This window comes from Bombus fervidus, chromosome 4 (assembly GCF_041682495.2).
Source record: "Bombus fervidus isolate BK054 chromosome 4, iyBomFerv1, whole genome shotgun sequence".
Classification (NCBI taxonomy): domain Eukaryota; kingdom Metazoa; phylum Arthropoda; class Insecta; order Hymenoptera; family Apidae; genus Bombus; species Bombus fervidus.
Genome location: NC_091520.1, coordinates 13,642,083 through 13,667,541, shown reverse-complemented (window position 1 = coordinate 13,667,541; position 25,459 = coordinate 13,642,083). Strand labels below are relative to the sequence as shown.

General features: G+C 33.4%; 1 protein-coding gene across 11 annotated transcripts in view; it reads right to left on the bottom strand.

Moving 5' to 3' along the window:
• Positions 1 to 25,459, bottom strand: part of Rsh (Rap GTPase activating protein radish) — a 156,891-nt gene that overhangs the window by 44,239 nt on the left and 87,193 nt on the right. For 7 of the 11 annotated variants that reach the window (XM_072002021.1, XM_072002016.1, XM_072002017.1 and 4 more), the window contains 6 exons: positions 6,057 to 6,193; positions 5,273 to 5,710; positions 3,584 to 3,806; positions 2,428 to 2,830; positions 1,552 to 1,693; positions 425 to 602 (listed from right to left, as the gene is read on the bottom strand). In XM_072002021.1, the coding sequence (XP_071858122.1) occupies positions 425 to 602; positions 1,552 to 1,693; positions 2,428 to 2,830; positions 3,584 to 3,806; positions 5,273 to 5,710; positions 6,057 to 6,189 (1,517 nt within the window). In that variant the 5' untranslated portion in view covers positions 6,190 to 6,193. Of the gene's footprint in view, positions 1 to 424; positions 603 to 1,551; positions 1,694 to 2,427; positions 2,831 to 3,583; positions 3,807 to 5,272; positions 5,711 to 6,056; positions 6,194 to 9,298; positions 9,357 to 25,459 lie in introns of all 11 variants that reach the window. The other 4 variants (XM_072002013.1, XM_072002010.1, XM_072002012.1 and 1 more) reach the window with 1 other exon arrangement.

Genomic DNA, 25,459 nt, shown 5'->3' with positions numbered 1-25,459 from the left:
TTATTCGTACTAAATTTATATTAAAAACATAGACAAATCATAAAACAATTTGAAGATATAAGATGTCAATTTTCGACTTAATTGCATAAGAAAACCCACAGGAAAAAGTAAGTCATGTAACAATTTCAAAATATAAAAGAAATTTTTTCTATTCAATTGTACTATTCTTAACTTGGAAAAAGAGATAAATTAAGAAGACAAAAATACATTTATATACATTAAATTAAGTATGGTATTCAATGTATCATATCAAATTGAAAATAGAGTGCAAAAGGAAGCTGTGTAGTATTTTATCTTCATAGAAATGTAGCAAAGTTCCTAATGACGCATTTTAAATTCCGTTGCTAATTGTAATTCCTAATCTGTTCTCTATCGATAGAGTCGCATTACTAGCAGCCACCGAGAATCGATAAAATGCAGGTACCTGGGCGGCGACCGACCAGCCATAGACATTGACTGCCTTGTCAGCTGAGATCTCTCTCTGATAGGACTGATATCCCTTTTATCGACAGCCCGGTCTGGACTCAGATGGCTCCTCGAGTCCCGACGCCGAGGATATGAGGCAGAGTCCGGACTTAACGAATCTTTACGAGCTCTCCGACCTTCAAACATCCCCCACAAAATTCTCTCCTATTATTAATCCTCATACAATTTTACACTATATTTTATTTTACACTATGTTAGAAGAAAGAATAAATTGAAGAAATAATGGAAGAAAGAAAGATGAAGATCTAGATTTTCCGAATAATACAATAGAAACAAGATAAACGTGGAAGTTATCGACAGCAGGAAGTGGAGGAAAGACGATATGATTTTTACAACCCTGTTGTGAAGTTTTATGCTTCAATTTTGCTCTTATTTTAACAAACAAACACTCTATTTACAAATATAAAATATAAATACACATAACAGAATTTAATCTTCACAATATTTTCGGCCTTCGTCATTAATATTCGAATATTACATTTTGAGTATTATTTAGCTTATTTTCCTTTTTATTTAGAAGTATGAACGTTCAAGAAGTAAGATATATTTCTCTATCAACTACGATATTTATGTTAATATATTAAAAACTAATCAACTACAGTATCTATATAATATACCAAGAAGTAGTAAACTCGTTACCTGACATAATTTACATAAAGAATTAATTACAAAGAAATGTATAGCACAACACAATGTGGTGGTCGAATATTAATGCGAGTCACCGTACGTGCGATCTTGAAACCTAATTAAACAGATTTGAGAAAGGATTTGTTATACTTTAGGAAAATGTTGAACAGAAAATTGAAACGAGAAATCATGCATATCAAGAAGAGTTTGTACCTATTTGAAACTTGAGATAACTTTGTAAAAATACAGTTAGGTCGAAAATGATTGGAAGAATGCAGCAGGGTTAAATGAAACATCGTGCACAAAGAGAGAGATACAGGTAGTGTTAAAAGACTGTAATTAGGACATAGATACGTGTATTTATATTTAAAGTTACATTGATAGTTTCATTTGCGAAGGATGAAAGTGGTCGATAATGGTTGATGTTAATGATTGTACCTCCTTCGTCAGTATCCGGTGACAGAGTTGGCTGACTTCCGCGACGATGCCGTGCGGGTGGCATCGACTCGTCTATAGCAGCCGATTGTCGTATTAATCTTGACGCCTTGTTTGGGGAAAGCTCCTTCCCCTTCTGATAGCACTGTAACAGAATCGATAATTTAATAATAGAATGTTTCAATATCTAGTTTCTATTTCTACTTTGCGTCTAACTAGACGTGTCTGCTATTATTTCATTTAACGTGACGTATCATTTAATACGGATACGCCTGTCAGAGAAGGAAGATTGAAACATAATTTTGTTTTGAGGTTTCTGACAGCATTGAACATATTTCATACGTTATTATGTTCTGTATGCGACTGGATTAATAAATGCATACTCTATTATTAGGTAGTAACATATGAAATGTTCGACTTTGAACGATCTGTGAATTCTATCGAATTTTATTTTTAGTTTGCAATTTCTAACAGTATTATCCATATTTGACACGTTATTATTTCGTATAGAAGATTGGATTACTAAATAACTAAATAAATAGTAGATGAACCAAGGGTATTAAGTTATAATGTACGTAATATCCAATTTTGAAACGTCCAAAAATTTTACTGAACTATAGAGAAGATATATTTATACATAAAGATGTTAAAAGATACAATTGTATATTATTAAAGACAAAATTATCAGACTTAAAATAATATATAAAGATACATATCCAAAGATAAATATATTTATTAGAAAGGGAAAGAGTTAAAAATATGGCACAACAAAAGCGGATATTTGATTTCTGTATTACGACTTAATAAAAGTATTCTAAATTTTAGAAATTTTTCTTAGACTTCCTTCCTACGTGTTAACAAAACTTTTCTATACCTCACCTGAGTAGTCGAGTCTCTTCTAGTGCTAAGCAAAGGATGCGTTGGCGTGTTAACATTTGGCGAACCGACAGGGCTGGAGCTACCGGAAGTGGAAGTTCCCGGAAGCGGAAGGTTACTACCAACTGTCGGTGAAACGCTTGGTGGTGTCACTGATGACATCACGATAGTGGGGGGTGTGATTGATGAGTCGAGAGTTAGATTCCTGCTCTCTGTGGCGCTCTTTGGATCTAAGGTTGACGTGGTTAACGCAGCCGACGTGGTCGTTATTGTAGCGATCGTTGACGAGACTGTTGTGGTAGTGGTCGACGTTTTCGACTCAGTGCTAGATGTCACGGGTGTCTTGCCTTCGATGCTGCTCGATCGGTCGCTTTTATCCATGGAATTGCGCGCTTCCAAGTGTTCCCTGATTATAAAACGTTACTTTATTAGATTCGTGAAATGTTTGTGTTTAAGTTTCAATTAGATTAGTCAAGTTATTGGAATTGAAATAATTTTGGTTCATCAATTATAATTCTTCAACCCATAAAAATATTCGTGTAAATTACTTCACTCGAAATTTCTTGTAAATAATTTGACTTTTAATGGATACCAAAATGGAAAGTGGATACCCAGAATGATGCAGACTTCTGAAATTATAAGGTTTAAGCGTCGTTCAGACTAATCGCGCTATTTAAATTAAATTGAATTTATTTGAATTTATGAATAAAGACTTCATTCCAAGTTCACTCGATTCATATAAATATACTGCATATTATAAAAAGGCTACAATATATTACAATTACATGTGATAGAATAACAGAATATATCTTTGTATTATAAGATAAAAAAAAAAAATACTCTAAGAATTTGTCTTGCAACTTTCTTGTTAATAATGAACTTTCAGTTCCTCAGGTAAAACTTCTACGTTTTACTACAGTTGTACAATAATTATTTTCAAAGTAATCTGTATGTAAAATCAACCTGACTCACGTGCATAACATGTCAGTAGCATTCAAAGCTAATCGTTTCCTCTACTCTACAGGAGATTATTCGGAATCAGCAACAAAGTAATTAAATTCCTTCCTCCAGAATTGCCCCCATCAGAGACAAGTTCGCGTATACGCGTCACAATCGAAACCAGAGACTCGAATGCGAATGTTGGGTGGACTTTATGTACCTGACAGCATTGCTGGCTGCGCTGTCAGTGCTGGAAGCGCTCGGTCTTTGATCGCTTCTATAATATTTCGTCGGCATCATGCCGCTACTACTGTCCACCGATTGCTGAGATTGCTGCGACTGCCTGCGTCTGTGACGACTGCAAGTATGCTTTCGCTCTCCTTGGCTTTTGGTTCTTCCACTCTCACCAGAACCGCGTCGAGAACCTTTCGGATCACTGGAGCCTGAAAAATGTTTTAATTATTCGACTATTAAAAGAGTTTTCAAAATTAAATAGCTTTATCATGGATTTTATATTGGATAAAATTGTTTGTTTTGAAACAATGTTCTATAAAGATTTTAATATTAAAAGAACTCTATTGTTTTCATTTATTAATAAACTGAAAAACTATTATTTTATTATACATCACACAATTACACACATCTGGTATTCGAATTAATATTATCAGTGAAATGTTGGAAATAACAATTCACAGATTATTAGTACTAATAAATTCTCTTGCATAATAAGATCAGCAAAACGAATAAAGTTTCACGAATAATTTATACAAATTAAAAGTTCGAGATCTCTATTTGATCAGTGGAACCAACAAATTAAACGATAAGTCAATTTAGTGATGTATTATCTTAGCAAATTGTTTGGTAAAGAATCGTACATCAATAATTAATTGCATCCAGCTAATACCTTTTCCCTTTTTGCAGCGATAGAAATTATAATTGATTTCATAATATTAAACTGATATTGTATATCATTATGGAAATAGCGCGCGCGTATCAAATAATCGCGTGATTGAGCAATAACCAATACTTTGGGATCAGTATTTGGTTATTCTATTAATGCACACAACATGATCCGCGAAATTGGGTTATTCATGATATTGATAACGTACGATTTTAGACGCATCAATTTTCAACGTCACATAATCAATTTATATAATGGCAACCTAATCCTATAGAGTGTATAATGTATAACTATCACCTTAATGTCTATTTCTTTATAATAATATTGTCTTTTTAAATTTTCAACATCTCCTCCATCTGTTCAACATCTTTTGTACAATTGATTACGAGTTAGTGAAATTGTACAAGTCGTTAGAACCGATAAATTCTTTTCTATAAAAGTAGAAGACTGACGATAAAACAAACGGAATTTCATAAATCAATTTTACGTTACTTGTATACATTCTTACATTTTAATCAAAGTAAAATTGTAAATTCATATAATACATTCGTTCTGTCGAACCTATATGACGTTATAAAACAGATTGAGATCTCGTTCTTTCGAATTCAATGGAATAAGAAATTCAGAAATATCGCTCGATCTTGGAACATCTACAGAATTAAAGTTACACGATAAAAATGAACAAAAGAACGAAGAAAATTAATTTCACGGAAAACCCGTGGTTTTCCTAGTTACTACATTGCGGACATTCATGAACATTCAAATTTTTCTGAATATAATTACATGGAAAAAACTAGGTAAAAACTTGTTTTATCCGTTAAACGTTATAATAAATATTCCATTTGAAATATTTGATATATTTCTGAGTATTATATGCATCGTATATTTTACATCTTCAAATTTCCTATAAACGTCTAACAATCTATAATCTAATAATTACGAAATATAAGGACTTGAGACTTGGTCAGTATGGTAAAGTGAATATTACGGAACATTCGTTCAACTAACCTCGATAAGTAGGCGAAATAACCGTAGGAGGTGGTTGCGCCTGTGGAGTCTCTTTCTTCCCCCACAGCCTGGCAATATCGTTCTTAAGTTCGCTGATCGTCGAATCTTTCCTCGATTTCGTCGACGCCTGGCTTCTAATCCCGCTATCGACTGAGCTTTCGCGTCTCTTGCGCAGTCTTTCCAAATGGCTCGCATCCGTGGTCGTCTGTCTGGACCACGGCAAAGATTTTGCGATATCCGCCAATGTTTCGCGACGATACAATTTATTTCCGCGTTCGCTCTTTGTGGAAGCGCCACCGCCGCTCCATTCCCGCAAAATGTCCGTCAACTGCGCCAAGCTGGATCTTCGACGACGCTGATTCGTCGTGGAGGATTCCTGTGGCTCATTCGGCGGCGATATGGACGTGATCTGTGTCGCCGAGTCGCGTCTCCCGGTTCCTGAACGATGACAAATAAATATATAAGGTATTTGTATTTTATGTTTCATTTCGTTGGATGCTTTATGTTTTTTTTTTTTTTTTTAGGGAAAGAAAGAATTGCGATGCAAAGTTTGCTATGGAGAATTTTTTGGGTCCAACGACGCAAACGTATGTATCGTAGGCAAATTGCGGGTTTTAATGTTACGGATTCCTCACATCTTTATTTTTAGAAATCAAATTACTTTTTTAAAAAATCCATAAAATCCTCAAGAGGTGTTCAAATATCTTCGAAAATAACAAACATAATACGTTACTTAAGAGAACATTTACTTAATTGGACTTGTGACGGCGAGACAAATACCCACCAAGACGTTGCCTCAAAGTAGATTCCTCCACCTGTTCCCGCACTAGATCGTCCCAGCCGTTTCCTCCTTGCCATACCAGACCAACCTGATGGCTCAGGATCGGTAGGTTACACACGAAACAGATCGCTGTCATGGTCCTGAAATCGAAATGTCACGTATAAGCGCTGATATTTCGTCGGGAATAGGCGGAATTAACTGAATGTGAAAGGGTGCAACGTTTCAACGATAGAGTTTTACGTGAATCCAGGCCATGCCAACAGAGCGTTTGTGAAGTGACACTCGATCGAGATCGTGGTTTTCTTCGCTACCCTCTACGTGGATCTTTCTAGGATCATTTTCATGCTTGAAAAGTCGCGAGACGCTGTCTCCATCGACCAGAAAAGGAGAACGAAACGAAGATGAAGCGTAATCGAGTTCACTTTCCGAGCAAGCTACTGCGTTCACGATACTACTGAAAGTTCTCGCAGAAGGTTGATGGAATTTACATTGCTAAAGGTTCCTTTTGTTTCTTCCTTTATATTGGAATTTTTTCATTGAATTTCGTTTTAAACTAATGATTCGAAAGGTAGAAATTTAGAATGTTGACAACGTATTTAATGTTTCATTTTTATATTTCAATTTCTGCATTTGACGAAACAGTCTGCGTTCTTTACATATTGAACGTAATTAGTTGTTTGGATTGAATACGATCTTAAGATAGAATATTATTCGGATTTTATGTAAATAAAATTTCAAACATTTTAAATAAAATACAAATTGAGGGACCGTTAAATTTTGCCCGAAAAATTATCGATCTTTCAACTGTTGTAGCTTCGTGAAAAAAGCTCTTGAAACAGCACACACACGAGGTTGTTTGAAGGGGCGAAGCTTCTACTTTCACATCCCTGCATCGAAGTTTTTCAAAGAAGTTATATCAGAAAACGGATAGGAAAACTGAAGATGCCTTTTTCTTTTTCAAACTTTGCAGACTCAAATGGACCTACGGAGTTGAGGCAATTTTTCCGTGTTTCATTTTAGAAACATAAAAACATTATTGCAACAAACAAATTAAAATAAACTACAAACATAACCATTCGTTTCGCAGAAAATTTACAATTCTGAAAATTCCTCAAATTAAAATATCCATCTTTAATCTCCATCAACTTCCTGCTCGACCGACTCTTACTTACTGATCAACAAATAATACTTCTACGATACTTGTTACGTGGTAACTCACAACAACGTTATAAACATAAAGCGGAAAATGCGAGTAGGAGCGCGTCTGAAAGCAGATTTAATCAGCAGGACACGCTCCTGCTCGTTTCTTTTGAAAAATACTCCCGGTTTACGGATGTGCCACGAAAACGGTCGCTAAATGGAGCAACGCTCCAACAATATGAAGGTACAGTGACGCAGATGTGTAGCTACAGAGCTGGCGTTCACGCAGCCAGCGTCATACCAAAAGCGTGGATGCAGCGGAAACCAGATATATCGTAGACGTTTTATGCACATGTGTACTCTTGTATCTAGCTCGTGCACAGGTCGTGGAACAAATTTTTAAGCAGATAAAGAACAATTCATGGTGGTACAGTAAGTTGAAAATATGTAATATATTTTTGAAGAAAATCGTGTTGAAAATGGCGAAAATAGACAGTACCTAACGGTTACTGAGTATGGTTCAATTTGCGATGCAGTTCTGACTAAAAAGAAAGATATATTCATTTCAAAAATCGTATTACAATAATCTATTTTATCTTATATTTATATATTGTTAATTTATGAAAGTTTACAGTGATCGTAAGAAGAAGATTTGAAGGCTTCAAAAGTTACCAAAATGATCGAAAATAAAAAGAGGAGTTCATTATTACTGATAGAAAGTATTTTAGTCATTGAAGATATCGCGATCCTTCTAATTTAACGTGACGTTTGTAGTGAAATTCGTAACATGGAAATTCACACCTTCGTAGATTTTTTTTATACTCTAGGTCCTCTTGCAATTGAACTAATATTATTGATGAAATTTTAATAATTACGGATTATAGATGATTAGTATTAATAAATTTCTTCGTGTAACAGCAACAAGATTTGTAATAAAACAAATGTGGCTTTTCAAGTAAGTTATTGTAATTGAAAGTAATTTGATTTTCTAGTAATTTTTATGGAATTACAAAAAGATGTATAATTCATGAATTGTCGCTAATGTCGTTAATCGGACAATTATACAAAAGAACTCTAGTAATTGTGAACGTTTGTTATCGTATGAATACGTCCAAGTGGATATTGAACTATTTCGAGACGGAGATTGAATTTTTCTTTTTACGCTCTTAGTTGTTTGATGGAATTGAAAGAATCTTTGGAAAGCAAAGAAAAAACTGCTTTTACGTCAAAGTTTTCTGTATTATAGAATTCTGGAGTTGAGCACATTTTGCTATTGTTCTCTTTTAACTTGCACCAAAGCTTGCCATAACCATTCTGTGAGCATTCTATAAGCCCGCTAAAGTAAGTACGTTATCGGATTTAGAAAATGTTGCACGATCTCCATGCAAACGGGATATTCTCTCAAGCATTTTATACAATTTCCAAGAATATCTTACCGATATTTTATCGAGTTTTTATTTTGTTGAACAATTATATAAAATAATATTAAACAACTAGTGATACCAGTAATAATATTAATAAATCGACAAGTTACAACTTCTTTCCTACGATTTTACAATTTCTTTGTCAAAGAAAAAAGATCAGACGATCTATAACTTATAAAATTTCGTTTATTTCATTGCCAAAACTGTCATTGATATGGAAGAGAATTTTTCAATGCTAAAAACCTTCGATTTGTAGAATTCCATGCCTCGGACAAAGTGCATTTTACTCGGAACCATTCACGAAAGAATAATCTTTGAAATGAATTTTTTAAGTGAAAATAACAACATAGGTCAGACCGAATCATATTTTTATACGATGCAAGTCTAAGACGTTGGACACAATTTCTTCTAAAATACAGTTTACAGATTTTCCCCTTAATTGTACCTGGAAAAAATCACTCTATCTGTACCGCATCCTGTGCACGATTATTAAAATACTATACAGAAGAAAAGGAAATGAAAGAGAAAGATAGAGAAAGATAGAGAAAGAGCGAAATATATAAAATACAGCCGCGTGTCTGCCCTCGTATCGATCAGCGTATTAATAAAACTGTCAGAAAACGATTCTCAAAAACGAGAACAAATCTGTATTAAATTCTGTATCTGGTCTGACGATTCGACCTGTAATGTCGAAGTCTGGGGTTCTGCAACGACATCGCATGGCAAGGATCTGGCCGACCTGCAAAAGATACATACACACAAAAATAGTTTTTTTTCTCCTCTTTCCACAAAGTCCTTCGAAACCTACAATGGAAATATGGTTGAACAGAAGTAATGAGTCTCCTCGACACCTCGTGTCCCACGTAAACCACGTCACTTGCAACGATAAATAGCCTGTTTATTTGGAAAACCTACTTTCTAAAATAAATAGCCTGTTTGTTTCGAAAACCTGTCCCATTACCATCGATGGAACAGGTACAGATAATGAACGAATAACGTGGTATTTGTATTAGAAAATAAAATGCTAAGAAATTGCGATCTTTGTATAATACAGTTATGGTATTTCAATTGTATAGATTTCTATAAAACTCTCTTTGTAACAGATTTATGTAAAGCTTCTTATTTTCGCAATTGTTAAGAATATTATCTATTTTGCTTGAGAATAATCTAATAGAAATAATCGATGATCCTAATTCTGACATAATAAACGACTCATAATGTGCATTCCCCTTCATCGCTATCATCAAATAATACAACCCCAAAGACAAACTTTCTCCAAAAATTATAAAACGCAATCTACGACATCGACCGAGTTGTCATTAAACTATCGTTATATGCTTATGCTAAGTATCTTGTAACTTCTATACACATTCTCAGATTGGCTTCAAAGACCAATTGTATCACGATGGCCGTGTTCTCGATAATTCCAAGATATTTTACGTAGCGTAGGTACACGATATAGGTAGACATAAAAATTTCCTATGGTAAATGTTCGAGTACTTTAACCACTGTAAGTAAGGTTTCTTTAATATCCTTGAAAACCTAACACTTAGAAGCAGACCAACTTATTACAGATTCTAATATCATATTGTTAAACAAAGACCCTGAAAGGATTAAAGCAAGTGATTCATAACAACTGGCTGACACGGCAGTGTAAATCTCCTTAGGCGAAACCCTCTATTAATCTTTCGAATTTATAATTTACTCAGAACGTTCATAATTCAGCAAGCAGTGACGCAGGGGTGTCGTGTAATATTCTCATGGAATGAAGAGAAAGGACGATTTATGTAACCTTGGGGTTTCGTCGTGGGACTTCTATCCAAGGTCAACAGAACTTTGAAATGAATACGAATTCCACTGCATGCTTGGTCTCGTTTACCCTCGCCACTGCAAACCGAAAAACTTTAAGGATTTATGAAAATATAACGGACACGGCGCCATGTGAATTTCCCAACCGCGTGAAAGTTCCTGACTCGAAGTTCTCCGTTGTTTTGCGTTATCCTTCCATCAATCCTTTTCTCAGTTTTTAACCAGCCACTGGTTTTCCATATTAATGCCACAGCCTGTTCGGTGTGTAAAGTGTTCCATAAAAAATTCATGAGTTTCAAATTTGCGTTAGGATAAAAGCGCTGGAAATATTTTATTAAGAATAATACTTTTTTTAGAGAGATCCTTTTGTTTGAAGGATTTGCGATACGAATTCGCAAATTCCTGTACTATAATCTTTCTCGTGTGTGTATTTGATGAAGAATACGTAGTATAATAATTGAATTATTATTAACAATTTTAATAATACGATAAAATTTTGTCAAAAAGAATCAAGGTATCGTCGATGATAAAAATATTCGATACATAGATTTTGCTTTGGTTTCACGCGACAGAAAGGGTTTTAATATTTTTGAAAAATTTTCCTTTGTCCTTTTTACATTTCCCTGGAACTTGAGAAATTTTCTGGCGATAAAAAATAGGATTCGATGAAAAATAGTCCAAAGAATCAATAATAAAAGTAACATACTTTTATATTTCCTAATTTTATGATTGATATTGCAACGTGCTCTACAATTTACCCAAGGAGTCCATCCTATTTTAAAAAAATATTCTGTATACTGTTTGTGATGATTGTTAATGTCTGCAACGAGCTTTTAATGAATGAAGCTTTCAATTATCATAATTATAAAGCAAGACTCGTTGTTCCTGCGATTGAAACAAGTTACACGATAATTGCTAACATACTTGTTAAACTCAAATAGACTGAAATTAGAATCTGTTTGTCCCGTCTTTACGAAATGTGAATGTTGGTAGAAATCGAAAAAATTGATTTATTCGTTCCATCATAAAAAAAGCATCATCGGAGGCTGTTGTACTGGAAAGGCTTTGGAGCAGAAAGATAAAATAACTTCTAGACAAGATGCACCCTATCAAGCTGGCTATAAATCACTGGCTCTCGAGCCACAGTTAAAAATAGTCCTCGAGACAAGACAAAAGACGATGTTTTGCTTGTAGTATAGGGGTTTGTAGTACTTTGCTTTTCAAAGTGTATCAGGCAGGCAAGACATTAAGTACGTAAAACACAGTATAAAAATAATTTGATGCTATTTTGTTCTTACAAAGAGCAGTTTGTAAAATAAATCAGAAGACAGTTAGGTTTAATTTTCGTACGAATTTTAAACATATTCTTCAAATTGTTAAAAATGTAAATTAATAAAACGTAGAAAACATTCTTTTTAATTATACAAAATTGTACTGCAATTCATTATGTTACATGTATTTATTCTACGTGGCAACATAAAGGTTAAGCATTTTTTAATAATAGCATTTGTCTAATGCTTCATCTTTCATTTTACTTGTCTTATAGTTTGAAATAATATGAACTTCAACAGGAACAATATGAATAAAAACTTATTATAACTATGATTAACTATAAACTTATATAACTATGATTTAAACTTCTATAAACTGTATACAAATTATTATTAATTGGTATCTTTTCTTAAAGATGTACCACAGCTTTATTCTTTCAAAAGTAAAATTAATTAATACGTACGATCATCTTCTCGCTTATAAAGAAGATTATAATTAAAATAATTCACAATCTTCAATAATTCAAACTTGGATTCTTGTCGCTTAATTTTTATTCCTGTGAATATATTTAAGCCACGATTCCATTTACAAGAGATATCAAATTGTACATTGAAACAACGACTTGTTTCAGAAGCTAGTAGTTGTTAAAAATTATCCTAGATACAGGAAATGCAAACTAAATAGTAACAACATATGGAACGAAACACTAATGTAATCCCAAACTTCCAGTTCACATCATAATACAGCCAACAACTTGCAACAATTCCATCCAAGATACCACTAAGAGTATTCAACATGCCTCTTTTGTAAACCGACCGTGTAACACCTTTACAAACTTTCTTATTCAAAACAATGTTTCAGGACAAAGTTTTCCAGTAATGTTTAATTTGCAAAATTTATCTTACAAGTTATCTGAATTTTCTTACATAATAATTTAATAACAGATAATGATAATTTCTTGACAAGTAACAGATTGCAGAATTCCGTACTATATAAATAATTCTCGCAATTTTACAATATTTACTACATTATACCCTGCAGAGTTTGGAAATTTCCAGAAGCGTCAGTCGTTACTGCGAGAAAATTTATTTGGAATTCCCAACGACCAATTATCAAATTATACTCAGGAAACTGCTTTAATCTACCCCTCGGATTCTGTTTCCTCCTCCCACCCCCTTTGTTGATGACCGGTCGAATTAGCATACGACCGGATTTAAAATTGCCCTACTCAAGATTCTCCCTTAAGAAAATCCGCGTGGTCGGCTCCCTTTCATGGATCATGGTTTCATATTCCAACCTACGCCGACCTTGGTAAACGCAATTAACGCGTGAACGTAATTCAGTTAGTCTGAAATCAGTTAAAAATCAATCTCGTCGGAAGAATGCGCTCGAGCGTGCGCACGAACCTCGAAATTTCGCATCGTTCAATATCGTCGTTCATTTTCTATGTTTACGGCGGTGATATTTAAGTCAGACGTGGGATTATAGGACGTGGGCTGATCGGACACAGATTTGAAAGTTTTTTTTAAATAGCTTTTGCGTAGCTTTGTAGGGGCTTTTTAAAAATACAGAATTACGTCAACCTTTCGAGGATTTAATAAAATAAATAAATGTTGGCGAATGAATATTAAGATGTAAATACACATAATATTAAACAAAGGCAATGATGAACAAATTCTGTGCACCTATTTTAAAGAAAGTGTCAAATCCGCGACTTACATAACGAATGTGTTACAACTTTCAAACACTAAAATTCTGCTAAATACAGATAATATAAAGATACAAGGAGATATATGAAAATATGCAAAATAAAGTACTTACTATCATACGATATTTAATACATAAAAGAATTCTTGTATAAATTCCACTTCTTTAATTATATTTCCAAAATTATATAATCGTGTAAAAATTCGTTAGTCTATATACAATAATTCAACTAAAAAATTTTTAATTCGCAACTTGCGAAATTTTACTCGAATTATACGAACTGCTAGACGGAAGCTGTAAACAGCTTTTTAATAAACACGACACGGATTGCAATAATTTGGTCGTGATATGACATCATATAGCGGTTTGCATTAACAACCGGTGGGACATCCACGTGTCATACGATGAATATATTCGACATTTCACGACACGACATTAATTCTGCTGCTGATGCTCGTCCATTCGTTGAACATTACACAAACGCGTTGTTTGGTATCGAACGATCGATCGCTACGGTCGGGCTACAATTTTTTAAACCACGTATCTCTTTTAATTGACAAATAAACGACAAGTGATGAACTCGAGCGATTGCCTAATTTGTCATGACTCTGTCATCCTACACTGATTGTATTATCGTCATCCGACATTGATTATATTGTCTAGTCTGAAAGGTGTCAATTAGTTTTTGATCAGATTTTATATTTTTTATTCAGAATTAATATACTTCTCTTTTACTAAAATTAACGAGACAAAATTTTTCTCTATGTTTTCTTACGTCGAATATCTGTGTGTATTTCTTACAAGAATTATGTGCTTAATTCTTTTTCTGTTAGAATAAGACATACTTCTGAAGCTTTGATTTTTCTTATAATTGTACGATTGGTATGATTAACGATCAAAACATGTTAAACATGGAAGCTTTTAAAAGTGACCTCAAAAAACGAGAATCTATTTCTTCGAGGTAGTGAAAATTTGTTTCGCGACGCGACGGACACTACGGTGATTGCATTTTTGTAGAAATAAACGATATTTCCGCGGGACCGTTACAGCAGGATATTTTCCCTCTGCTAAATTGCAAGACTTGTTTGCATCTCCGCTGACTAGCTCCACAGCTTAATAAAATCCATCCTCGAAAGTAATCTGGAAAGTGTCTCGTCTAACATCGTTCGAAAAAACTCATCTACAGAGATAGATAGATCAAGAGAGAACGAGAACAGCACGCAGTTTCTGGTATTTTCAGACGGATCCTCGCGAGTTTCTTTCGAGGCCAGTCTGACGATCGAACAGATGAAATTAACCCCTTTGCTCGCAAGAAACTGGGTAACGTACGTTAAAACAACATCCGAGCGAGTGAGCTTTATTTTACGGGAAAAAAGTGTATCTTGAACAACTTTGCAACTTTGAAGAAAAGAATTTTGTACAGATTCGTTTGTTCTTAGAAAAGGATTAGATTAAACTTCCTCGAAGCTACCTCAATGGAAAATTATGAATCGTGCTATTTTATTAATCATTTACATTTATTTATTATTAACTATGTTTTGGTATTTTATGTGAATGTTGCAATCTCATTTGAAATTTTTCCTGTCATGATAATTACCTTCGAAATTTAAAAATATTCGTAAATCTCTCGATAAAAGTTTATCAACGGAACATTATGAATCTTTCTATTTTTGGAATTATTTTCATGTATTTCTTCATCTAAGAAATGGAGCTTTAGAGATGCCAAACTTGTCAATTCATCAACGTTATTAGTTAGAAAATTTCTTGTTCAAGTATTTTCGCTTCTTTCGAACACTTTATGAATTTTCGATCATACCTGATCATACTATCGAAACAACAATCGATGTACATAAAGCTGGTGAGCCACAAGTGGCTCTTAAATCCGAAGGACAAAGATAATAAAACGTTTTCGAAATTATTTTACGGCCTACTTTATTTTTACGACCGGCCATCATTTTCGACAGATAAGGACATAAGCAACCGACCATTTTATTCACCGAGTGATTACCATAAAAGGTAGCAAGGTAATTCCAGCAGATTTTTGTCTTCGAGTTATCAAACTTTCTCCCGAATTAATTCTTTGAGGATATCTTTTCTCAATAACCACGCTGTGTTTCATGAAATATTCTTTAATAATAAATTCACCTATTCGATTCATGTAGTCAACGAATTCGAATTTCACACTCTTTTCTCGAAAACATTTTTCCAGAGGACATTCGCATCTATTTTATTGAAATTTCCGCTCGATGTAGAATACCCTTTCATTTGAGTGTATCATCTTACATAAAGTATCTTGTATACTAGTATGTGACAATACTATTCAGAGAAGATTGATTGTATTCTAAGAGGAGATCTAAATGACCGTGAAAATGAATCTGTCCGCGCGGTTACTCTCAATGGAACTCCTTCGAGAATCGTGGAGCATGTTGTATAATTTCATTCTACCGCACATTCCAGCAAAGTACGTTAAATTGTTTACTAGCTAGACGCGTGTGCCGTGAGATTTCAGATAGTTACGAAATAAGACCAGATGAATTTGCCGCAATTGCATAAGCGTTCGCAGGTGTGGGCGAAGAACAATGAAATCCACGGATTCGAAGGAATTCTGATGGACGACGAACGCCAGCTCTGTCGCAAAATCTCTATTAATGTCGGAATTATTTCGTCGACTTGATCATAAGATAATTAAGCCTGACAAGTTGGTGCGAATATAGACAAATAATTTAAAATGAAAGTTAACGAACATACTTGTATAATATCTGCTTATACAATTTGCAAATTTGTTTTATTATTAAATCGTCGCTAATTCATATTTACATGAACATAATTCAAAAATGGAACTTAAGTAGAAAATTATTTTACCTATTAAACACTGTCATCTTCAAATTTCTCTTAAATACATAAAAATCCGCAAAATCTAGTTATTACATGTATATGTTAGATGTAAATAGAAAATAAATTATAATATTCACAGATTGGCATTGTTACAAATTGTTTACTATAAATAATAATAATAATCAATAATAATAAAAAAATTAGCTGTGAATATGTTATAGTAAACACAATGGAAATTAATTTCCATAAAGAATAAAGTGAACTTTTTCCGAATGGATAACTAAATAATAATATTTGTATAGAAGAAAATGTAATTATTTATTAAAAATATTTTACCAAAATTTAACGTTCCAAAACGGTTCAACTCTTTCTCAAAATTCATTGAAAAATTGTTTTCTGTGAGTACGTTCTTATATCAAAAAATTATTGTTTCTTTTGTTAGGATATTAACAGGCTTTCAAAGTAAAATGCTGCGATACGATGTTATTGTCTCTGGTACATTTGTCCAAAAATTTTAGCGGGCGGTGAATATCCAGGTGATTCCATTCGCCGTGACGTCAATTGACACGAAGCGGATTAACCAATCAGCTGGCAATGTTCCACTTCCAGTACACTCAATAAATTTTCATTTACGTTTGTGCACTACTACTCGCTCTATCGAAAATCTACTGAAAATCCACGAAAATCCGCTCGTTTCTCCATAATACGTCACCATATCAACATCCAGCCACGCCATATAGTACTAAAGGATATCCTTGTGTATCAGTATCGTGATGACTTACTTTGAATAGCCTTGTTTCCTAGTCACAGTACCACCAGAAAATTCGAACATGTAAAAAGCATAATAATAAGCGATAAATGCTTTCCAGCCTCTCGTTTCTATGCGTTATTGACGTTTCCATTGTTCGAAACGAGTACAATGAAAAATACGATATACAAAATTCTCTGGTGCGATTTTAATGAAAGAGAAATATGGAATAGTTCATTTTCAATGTAAGTTAATTGGCGTTAATGTTAAGATGTTTTTAGGAAAAAATGTTCCTTATTGACCTCATATTTGAATAGTAAAATAAATTTCTATGTAACAAGATAAGAATTTCTTGTTTAATAAGCTAAAGTGATTGATTTTTTTTTTTTTTTAATTAAGGTTTTGCAAATTTTCTAGCGAAACAGAACAATCTGTCCACCTTTCTGAGGATACCTGCACTTTAAGTAGATTAAGACCGTATCGGATTAGACGCTGGTCTTTGTCACGTTGTTCCCTTTAAGCTTGATTTATCTTTATACTTTTTATCCTTTCATTGTTTGAAATAAATATAAAACGCATTAATTTGTAAATAAGGTAACAGGTGAAAGATGAATATACTGTTTCTTGCAAGCTCGTTATTTCATTATTCAAATTTTCATTAAATGTATTAGCTATTATTACGAGTTATATTGTATTATTCGCGGAATTTGTGAATCAATTTTTGATTATATTTAAATCCTTTGTGAAATAACGGAACGTTGTAAATAAATAAAATTGGACGAAACAAAAATAGATAAAAATGTTAGGTATTGGAATTTTCATTTCAAATAACATACATACGCTGGTCATGACATTTAATTGTACGACGTTTTCTACAATATTGGTAAATTAATTTTTAATTGAATGGACAATAAAATTTATTACAAGATGTTGAATACGTCGATAAATAAAAGTGGAAGCCACGATATCGTGGAAATATTTTAGGTCATGTCCCGTTTAATGATTTTGTAGATGTTGAAATATACTCGTTTCGTAACATTAAATATTTTTTACTACCTCAATGAAAATAATTTTTATTGGTTTTAGTCTCTTAAAAAGCTAATTCCCATTTTTTATTTCCTTCCTTTTTCCCATTTTGACTTAAGAATTTTATAGTTACTATCATAAAATATCCAATACGACCGCATAGCATATAAAATCAATGTATTGTACGTAATCAACCATAATCCGTCTATAAATTTACCTATATGATGAACAAACATATTAAGCGAACTAAATTAATTCGAAATTCGCTCGAATCTATCAATTTCTAATAACTAACTTAAATTGAAATACTTACTACTAACGAGAGTTGAAAAAATATATTACGTAATTTCACATAATATAGACAAATATAATATAACACAGTCAAACTTGTATTGCACGATCCACAAATTTAATGATGTTTAATTATTTTACACAGTTAATAGCAACCAAAAGTCAATAATCATTTATCAATTACATACAAAACCAACCGACCTATAAATCAAGTTAAAACGAAAAATCAATCCCCTCCCTTTAAATAATCCACGAGCAAATAAAAAACAACATATCGGGAAACGTTGATGTAATGTGAAAACTGGAAAGAAACGCCGAAACAAAACGTACAAGAAGAAAATGAAGAATAATGTAAAAAGGGAGAATCACACGCATCGTTAGTCTAAAGCCGAACAATAGCGAAGAACAGGGTATTCCCATAGCAACGAGGGTTGTGCGTTGTGTTATAGGCCGAGGAAACAGAGGGGAGGCTGGAAACTGGCAGTTGAAGACTAGAGTGACGGAAAGAGAAAGGAAGAAAACGAGGGTTTCTCGGAATTCCCTAGAGCGGAAGGAACGCTAATATCGTTTTCCTTCTTCCTACCGGTGAATTTATGTCTATGGATCACAGCAAAAAAAAAGGGGGGGAAAAACAAGAAAGAAAAAGGAAGGTAAAGAAAGAAATGGAGTAGAATGAGCGGGTTAAACGAAAATGCCATGGATAACAGTGGCATCGAGTGTGTTGCAACTCCGTTTGAATTTATCTATCAAATTTTTAATTACTTGTAAATACTTGAAAAACCTTTTGCTATTTTTCACTATAAGAGATATCCATGTAAATATGTATCTTATACATTGTTTTACAAATAGGATCGTTTTTATAAACGAATTCTTTAGAAATCTGTTATTATCCATTTTGTGAATTTGCTAAGCACGAACTTTATATTCCAAGATACACCATGGCCATGAAGTATTAGAACACGTACTGTTTTTTTAGAGATTTACGCTATTTGGAAAACTCCTAACAAAATTTTACTTCATTTAATGTTTCATATCAAAAAGCACATAAAATAAAAGAGAATAAAAGCAGCGAATAGCATTTAATTTATATCAAATATCAGTAGGTATCCTAATACTTATAGTACAGTGTATTTTCATTTTTTTCAAAGATATTCCTGTATGATCGATGCGTATAAATATTTTGAGTTTAATCGCTAAAATATCACGAATTGAAACTATCGTATTGAAATTTAACTGGAATTCAATGGTACCTATATCGAACGTGATCCCATTGTTAGTCGCCGAACGTTCGCGGAATACGTTTCGAGAATAATTTATCGACGAGATCTGCAGCTGACGAAGATCGCCATAGATAGAAAAATGGCACTAATGCCTGTTGGAATCTTGGCTCTATCATTGCGTTTACGGTGCAAATAGGATGTCGAATATCAACGGAATTCGGGCTTTATTATCATCCCGCGAAACGTATAAAGTGCTCGAAGACATTGGTAGCCTGGCGAGGTTCGCGAGTACAGAATGAAGGAATTATTGGATGCGATGTGAGACGAAATGGAGAGGAATTGGTGGAAGGAATGGGAGCAGAGGAAATTGAAAATATACAAGAGGTTCTTATGTAAGGGTTGAACACGTTGTGCTGTGATCAAAGATCGTTCTGTGCAAGTAAATAAACAGGGGAGAAGTTATTTAAGGCAGATTAAGGATTTATTTTTCGCTATTCTTTTCGTCGTCTGACAATTTAAATGCGTATACTTGCATGTAGAATACTTGACCGCAGCGTATGGAATTTCGTTCGTTCGAGTGAAATTGCGTAAACTTGATTTATTATAGAAACACACGAACTGACGATGAAATATTTCACTATATTTATTTTCCCGGTGTTGCCGAAAAAATGCGCATAATTTCTTTACAACGCGTATAGCATCCTCATATAGCATTTGCGAAGAAATATGGTTATGGAAATGTACTCTTCCTTGAACCATTCATTTTCCATCTCTGCCATTTTTCTTTTTTTCTTTTTTTCTAATTGCAATCAGAAAAGAGATACGAGTTGTTCCAGTTACATAAATCATTTTTTGTATGGTGTGGCAAATCGTAAGCAAGAATTTCTGGAAAATCAAATCTCTCCGCGCAGAATTAAACGAACAATATACGATTTTGTTGCCAGACGCACATGAAATTCGTAATTAATATTCAAATGGTAGAACATTTCAACGCTGATATAGATGTATGGCTACTTTTAAGTATGAATTTACGCTTCGCCATTACGATGCTGCAATTCTTGTTGAAATGAAATAAAATTCGGTTGAAAGTTCGTTTTATATGTGCTTTGAGATATTTCAATTAAATTCAGATACCAAAGTGAGTGTGTTTTGAGCAAATTGAAATTAGAATTCTTTTCTTTTTTTATACGAAGAATTGACTAGATATTTACATAATGACGTGAATCCGAATAGATAAATATGTATTATCTTCTTTACATATTTTTACTTATTTTGGTCACAACTAAACTGCCAATTTGTATGAAATTTCATACTTTTATTAACGTAACTAACCAGGAGCGGAACCAACACGAAGATTTATTTCTCCCATTACGTGTTTTAACAGCTGAGCACTTCACTTCGAATAATTTTTATATTTTTGTATATTACGTACATTCTTGCAACTTTAAATTTCCCATACATGCGTAAAAATCCGCAGTCCAGTTGTGACCAACTTTTTGTAATCTTTATTATAAATTACTTTGACAAAAATTCCAACGACCTATGTTTGAATAAAAATGTTTTCTTATTTATACCCATAAAACATGCTGACAAAATTTAACTGAAAAATATCGGAATACTCTGTATTTTCAAACATTATTCGTTTCTCCTCGTTGTTCGGAACAGAGATTTTCGTTTTCATGAACAAGCCATGGCAAGTTTTCGAGGATCGTACGTTACGCGTCAACGAGTACCATAGTAAGACTGTAAAGAGGAATTTCCATCAATCGGATAAAGGACGAACAGCCCGGTGAACGAGGTTTCCGGTTCGAATTTGAAAGTCAAATTCGACAGCAGGTGAGTGTCGATGAAAGCAACCTCTGTTAAATGATAACGTGCGAGGCCGGTCGAGCTTTCACTCGTATAAAGAATCGGCCGAAATCGTTTTCCCTTTGTGACTATTTAATTAAAACCAATGTAATATCCTTTGCCGGATAAACTATGCATGAAATGTTTCTCGTTTGGAAAAGAGAATAGAAAAAGGAGAAAGAGAGACTGATAAGTCAATCTTGAAGGTAAACAATCAAAATTGACTGAATTTCAGAGAAACGTACACGCCTTATCGATTTGGTGGTTTCATGGAATTTGTTTATTGTACTGGGGAAAGATTGGATAATAATGGAATGATGGAATGGATCGATATTCGAAAATAAATAATGATAATATAACATGAGTTGGAATATTCGGTTGGCTATTATGAAAGAGATCAAAGAGAAGTATGGTAATTTTGGTATCTATGGTCTCTAATTAGGTTGGTGAGAATTCTGATAACTAAATTAAAAATGTTTATTTTGTTTAAAAATTTTGTTTACAATTTCATTATGCAAATTTACCTATTCAATAGTGTCTTTCGCTTCTTGAATATTGTAGTGGACATAATTTTTATAATAATGTAATATATTATATTATTATATAAAATTTTTTGTCGTCAGTTATAACAATTTTATTTAAAAATTATTAGTCTCTCTTTAATTCAGATATCCTGGCAAATTATGTTGCACTTTTGCACCTATAATTTTAGTTCAAAGTATATAATTATATAAATTTACCTGGTTAAAGTAAGTGGATTCGTTTGCCAAGAATCAATCGAGACTTGAATCCCAGATGAAGCTAATATTCGACGCGAAACGAAGAGGCAGTTATCAAACGATCTAAGCGTAAATCAAATTTGATCATCAGAACTTTCGTGTATCTAGTTCAGAGGGGGCAAAATGAAAGAAAAGAGGAAAGAGCGGGAAAGCAGTTGAAACTGTCAGGAATGAAAAAGCTTCTCTCGGAATTGTGTCACGTGGAAGAGAATCGCGGAAAAAAGAGAGCAAAAAACGGGAGCAGGGAAAAATAAGTACAAGGATTCGATTCCAAAGGTGACTGACGACGTGACTAACTTCCGCACGTGCTGCGCCAACGGAACTTTGAACAGAGTCACTTAACGCGCTCCCCATCCGGATAGCTTTTTGTCAGTTTGTTTTGACAGGATATCTGAAAATTGGAGACGAGTAAAGACTCCGTAAACGAAACCAAAAAATGTTGGTCATTAAAAGAGTGAGTATATCGATATATATATATATACTTTACTTTATACATGTACAAGCTTTTTCTTCTTACAAAAAAGATGAATTTATCAATAAATATGTCATGATCAGACTGCGGATGTTTATGCAAATGTATAGTTTCATAGGAGATTAATGAAGAAACGGAATTTAGATAGCAATTTCTTCTACGTTAAATTCGCCTGGATATACTAATGAGTATTTGTTATGAACAGTGTCATTATTGTTCCTAACCATAATCAATATAAGTGCAATAATGAGAAAAAAGAGTAAGTGAGGCTAGTGAAAGGAAAAAGTTGCAAACATCTGGACTAAAAAATCTATGTTGGTGATTTTTACATTTTTAAATAAATTCAATTCAAACATAATGATTCTAACATGATCCTAGTACATTATTCCATTAATATATAATATTCATTTAACCCGGTATAATTCTTAACAAGTTTCTTTGGTAATGCTCTAAGTGTTGAGAGATCTTGTCAATAGATAACTTTTAGTAATTTTTACTAATTTTAGAACTTTTTACTAATTAAACAATCCTCTTGATGTCTAGTCCTCATATATGAGAAATATTGGATTTAGGTAAGACAATGCTCGAGTTGATTGCTCGAGATTAAAAATTGACTAGTTATTTATTTGTTGAAAGTTGCATATAATATGTGTTGTTATATTTAAATAGGAGACTTTGCAATTTTATCCATAACATTTACAAGGGATTTAGGTTTTTTTTTTTTACTAAATCAATATCGCGACGGAAGTTTAATGGATTTTTATATCTGATGACCCAGAAGCTTTTCGTGGATTTCGAAGAGAATATGAATGTAGTTTTTCGATACCATTTTCACGTATAAACGTTCTCCACGAGTGTTTTTGAATTATCGGTGATTTATAGGTTCCGCCTATTATTTCTGTTGTGCTCACGAAGAAACTCATTAAGATAAACTACGTATAAAGAGGGAAATGAAGGAATATGGAGGAAAACGATTGGAAATGTTTCACGGAATTCTAATTGACAAAAGGCCAATTATATTCTGTTATAATTTCTAATCTAATTATATTTCACAGATATTTTAAAGTTTATAGAAAATCAAAGCTGTTTATATACACGAAAGCTAACATGTCGCTATCAAAGCTCGGAAACGCTATAATTCGATTCCCAATATACTCCCACGAAAGAATTTTCATTTCACGTTCATCAGATTCCATCCATTTCCACGCTCTCCGAAAAAAGCCCATAAAACACAGTAGCTGGTTTTCGATCGTGAACAATTTTTTCCGTGTTTTACATTGCCATACTCGAGCAAAAAGGCTTGCCAACTGTTCCGATAAATCGATATGTCTCGTATTTTCCGACTCTTTCGTTTCGCTTCACTCTCAAACGATCATCGAACCTGACAAAATTACTAAGACCGTAAAAATTAATAAATTACATTTATTTTTGCACTTTCGAATTTCCAATCGATGCGTAATAATCCACAGATCAATAATACGACGAGAAGTAATACGGAAGAACGATTTGCCGATAAATACTTGAATTGTCGCATCGCGAAACGGATATCCGACGAGAGGACAAGATAAAACCATGATTTAACAAACACTGTCACGATGGTTTTTCATTTTTTTGTTTTTCCATTGGCATCGCGCGTTTCGAGAAACTTTCATCTCGTTTTTTCCTCATCGCAGTCAACGTTGGCAGATGATCGTGTTTGCGGAACAGCTTTCTACAAAATATAGTTATTTTTCGAATCGAAGAATTTGACTTTTACAATCAGCCTGCAGCGTAGGCGGAACATTCTCTGACGGGAAAACGAATTACGATTTAATCGTTAGATTTGTTCGCATCGATCATTCTGTCGTTCCTTTCGAGCGTGAAATATTGTTTCTCTTGTTGGTTCTTAATATGAAATCGATCTAGAATCGTAAATCTATAGACTTCCGAGTGGAAAAATTCTGTGCGATTCGAGGGGGAAAGTATCCTTTGTGAGAATTTAAAGCTCCGAATTAAATTGGGAAAATTGAATTTCATTTGTGTTTGGTTGAACGGAAGAAAATTTATGTTACCTCAATATGTCGCAAATATTGATATGTATGAGTAATAGAAACGTTATTAAAAATCAAGCTTATTCTATTGCTCGAAAGAATCTTTGTAGAGCGAACTTTGTTGAAATTGGCAAAAGGATGATAATCGAAAATCAAGCGTTCAGCATTTCTAACTTAACGATTAGAAAAATGTTGATAAAGTGAGAAAATTGAAAAATACAACATTGAAAATGTATACAAAATGCATACAATTTATAAAAGAAAACGATACAAACTATATTTTTGATACATCTATAAAAATATTATGAATCAATCGTTTTATAATAATCAGTCGGATAATTCTTAGAGTTAATCAACTTTCGGACATTCATTTTCAGTCAACACGCGAATATATTACAAAAATTGAGGACAAATACGGTAAAACACGATGTTCACCGTGGAGTGGAGAAATGCGACGTACAATGATCGAATCATTTTATACCTCGATATCACTTCCATTGACGTTCGTGTTGCGAGTCCCCGACCATTATTTGCGAGAGAAAAGCGCATCGAAAACGAATACAAACAGCGTTGCTACGTTGAAATCTGCTGGCTCGAGGAAAGTACTCGAGTACTTTTCCTGTGCACATTTTCTTTCCGACGGAGAATTTCATGAAAAACAGAAGAAGAAGAACTGGAGCGAAAATTCGTTTGGTTCTATTAAATTTTTAAAAAATGAAGAAAGTAAGAATAAATAATTTTTTATGTTTATCGTGACGTATAAAGTTGACAGAAATAACTAACGAGCGTTACCTAAAACCTACTT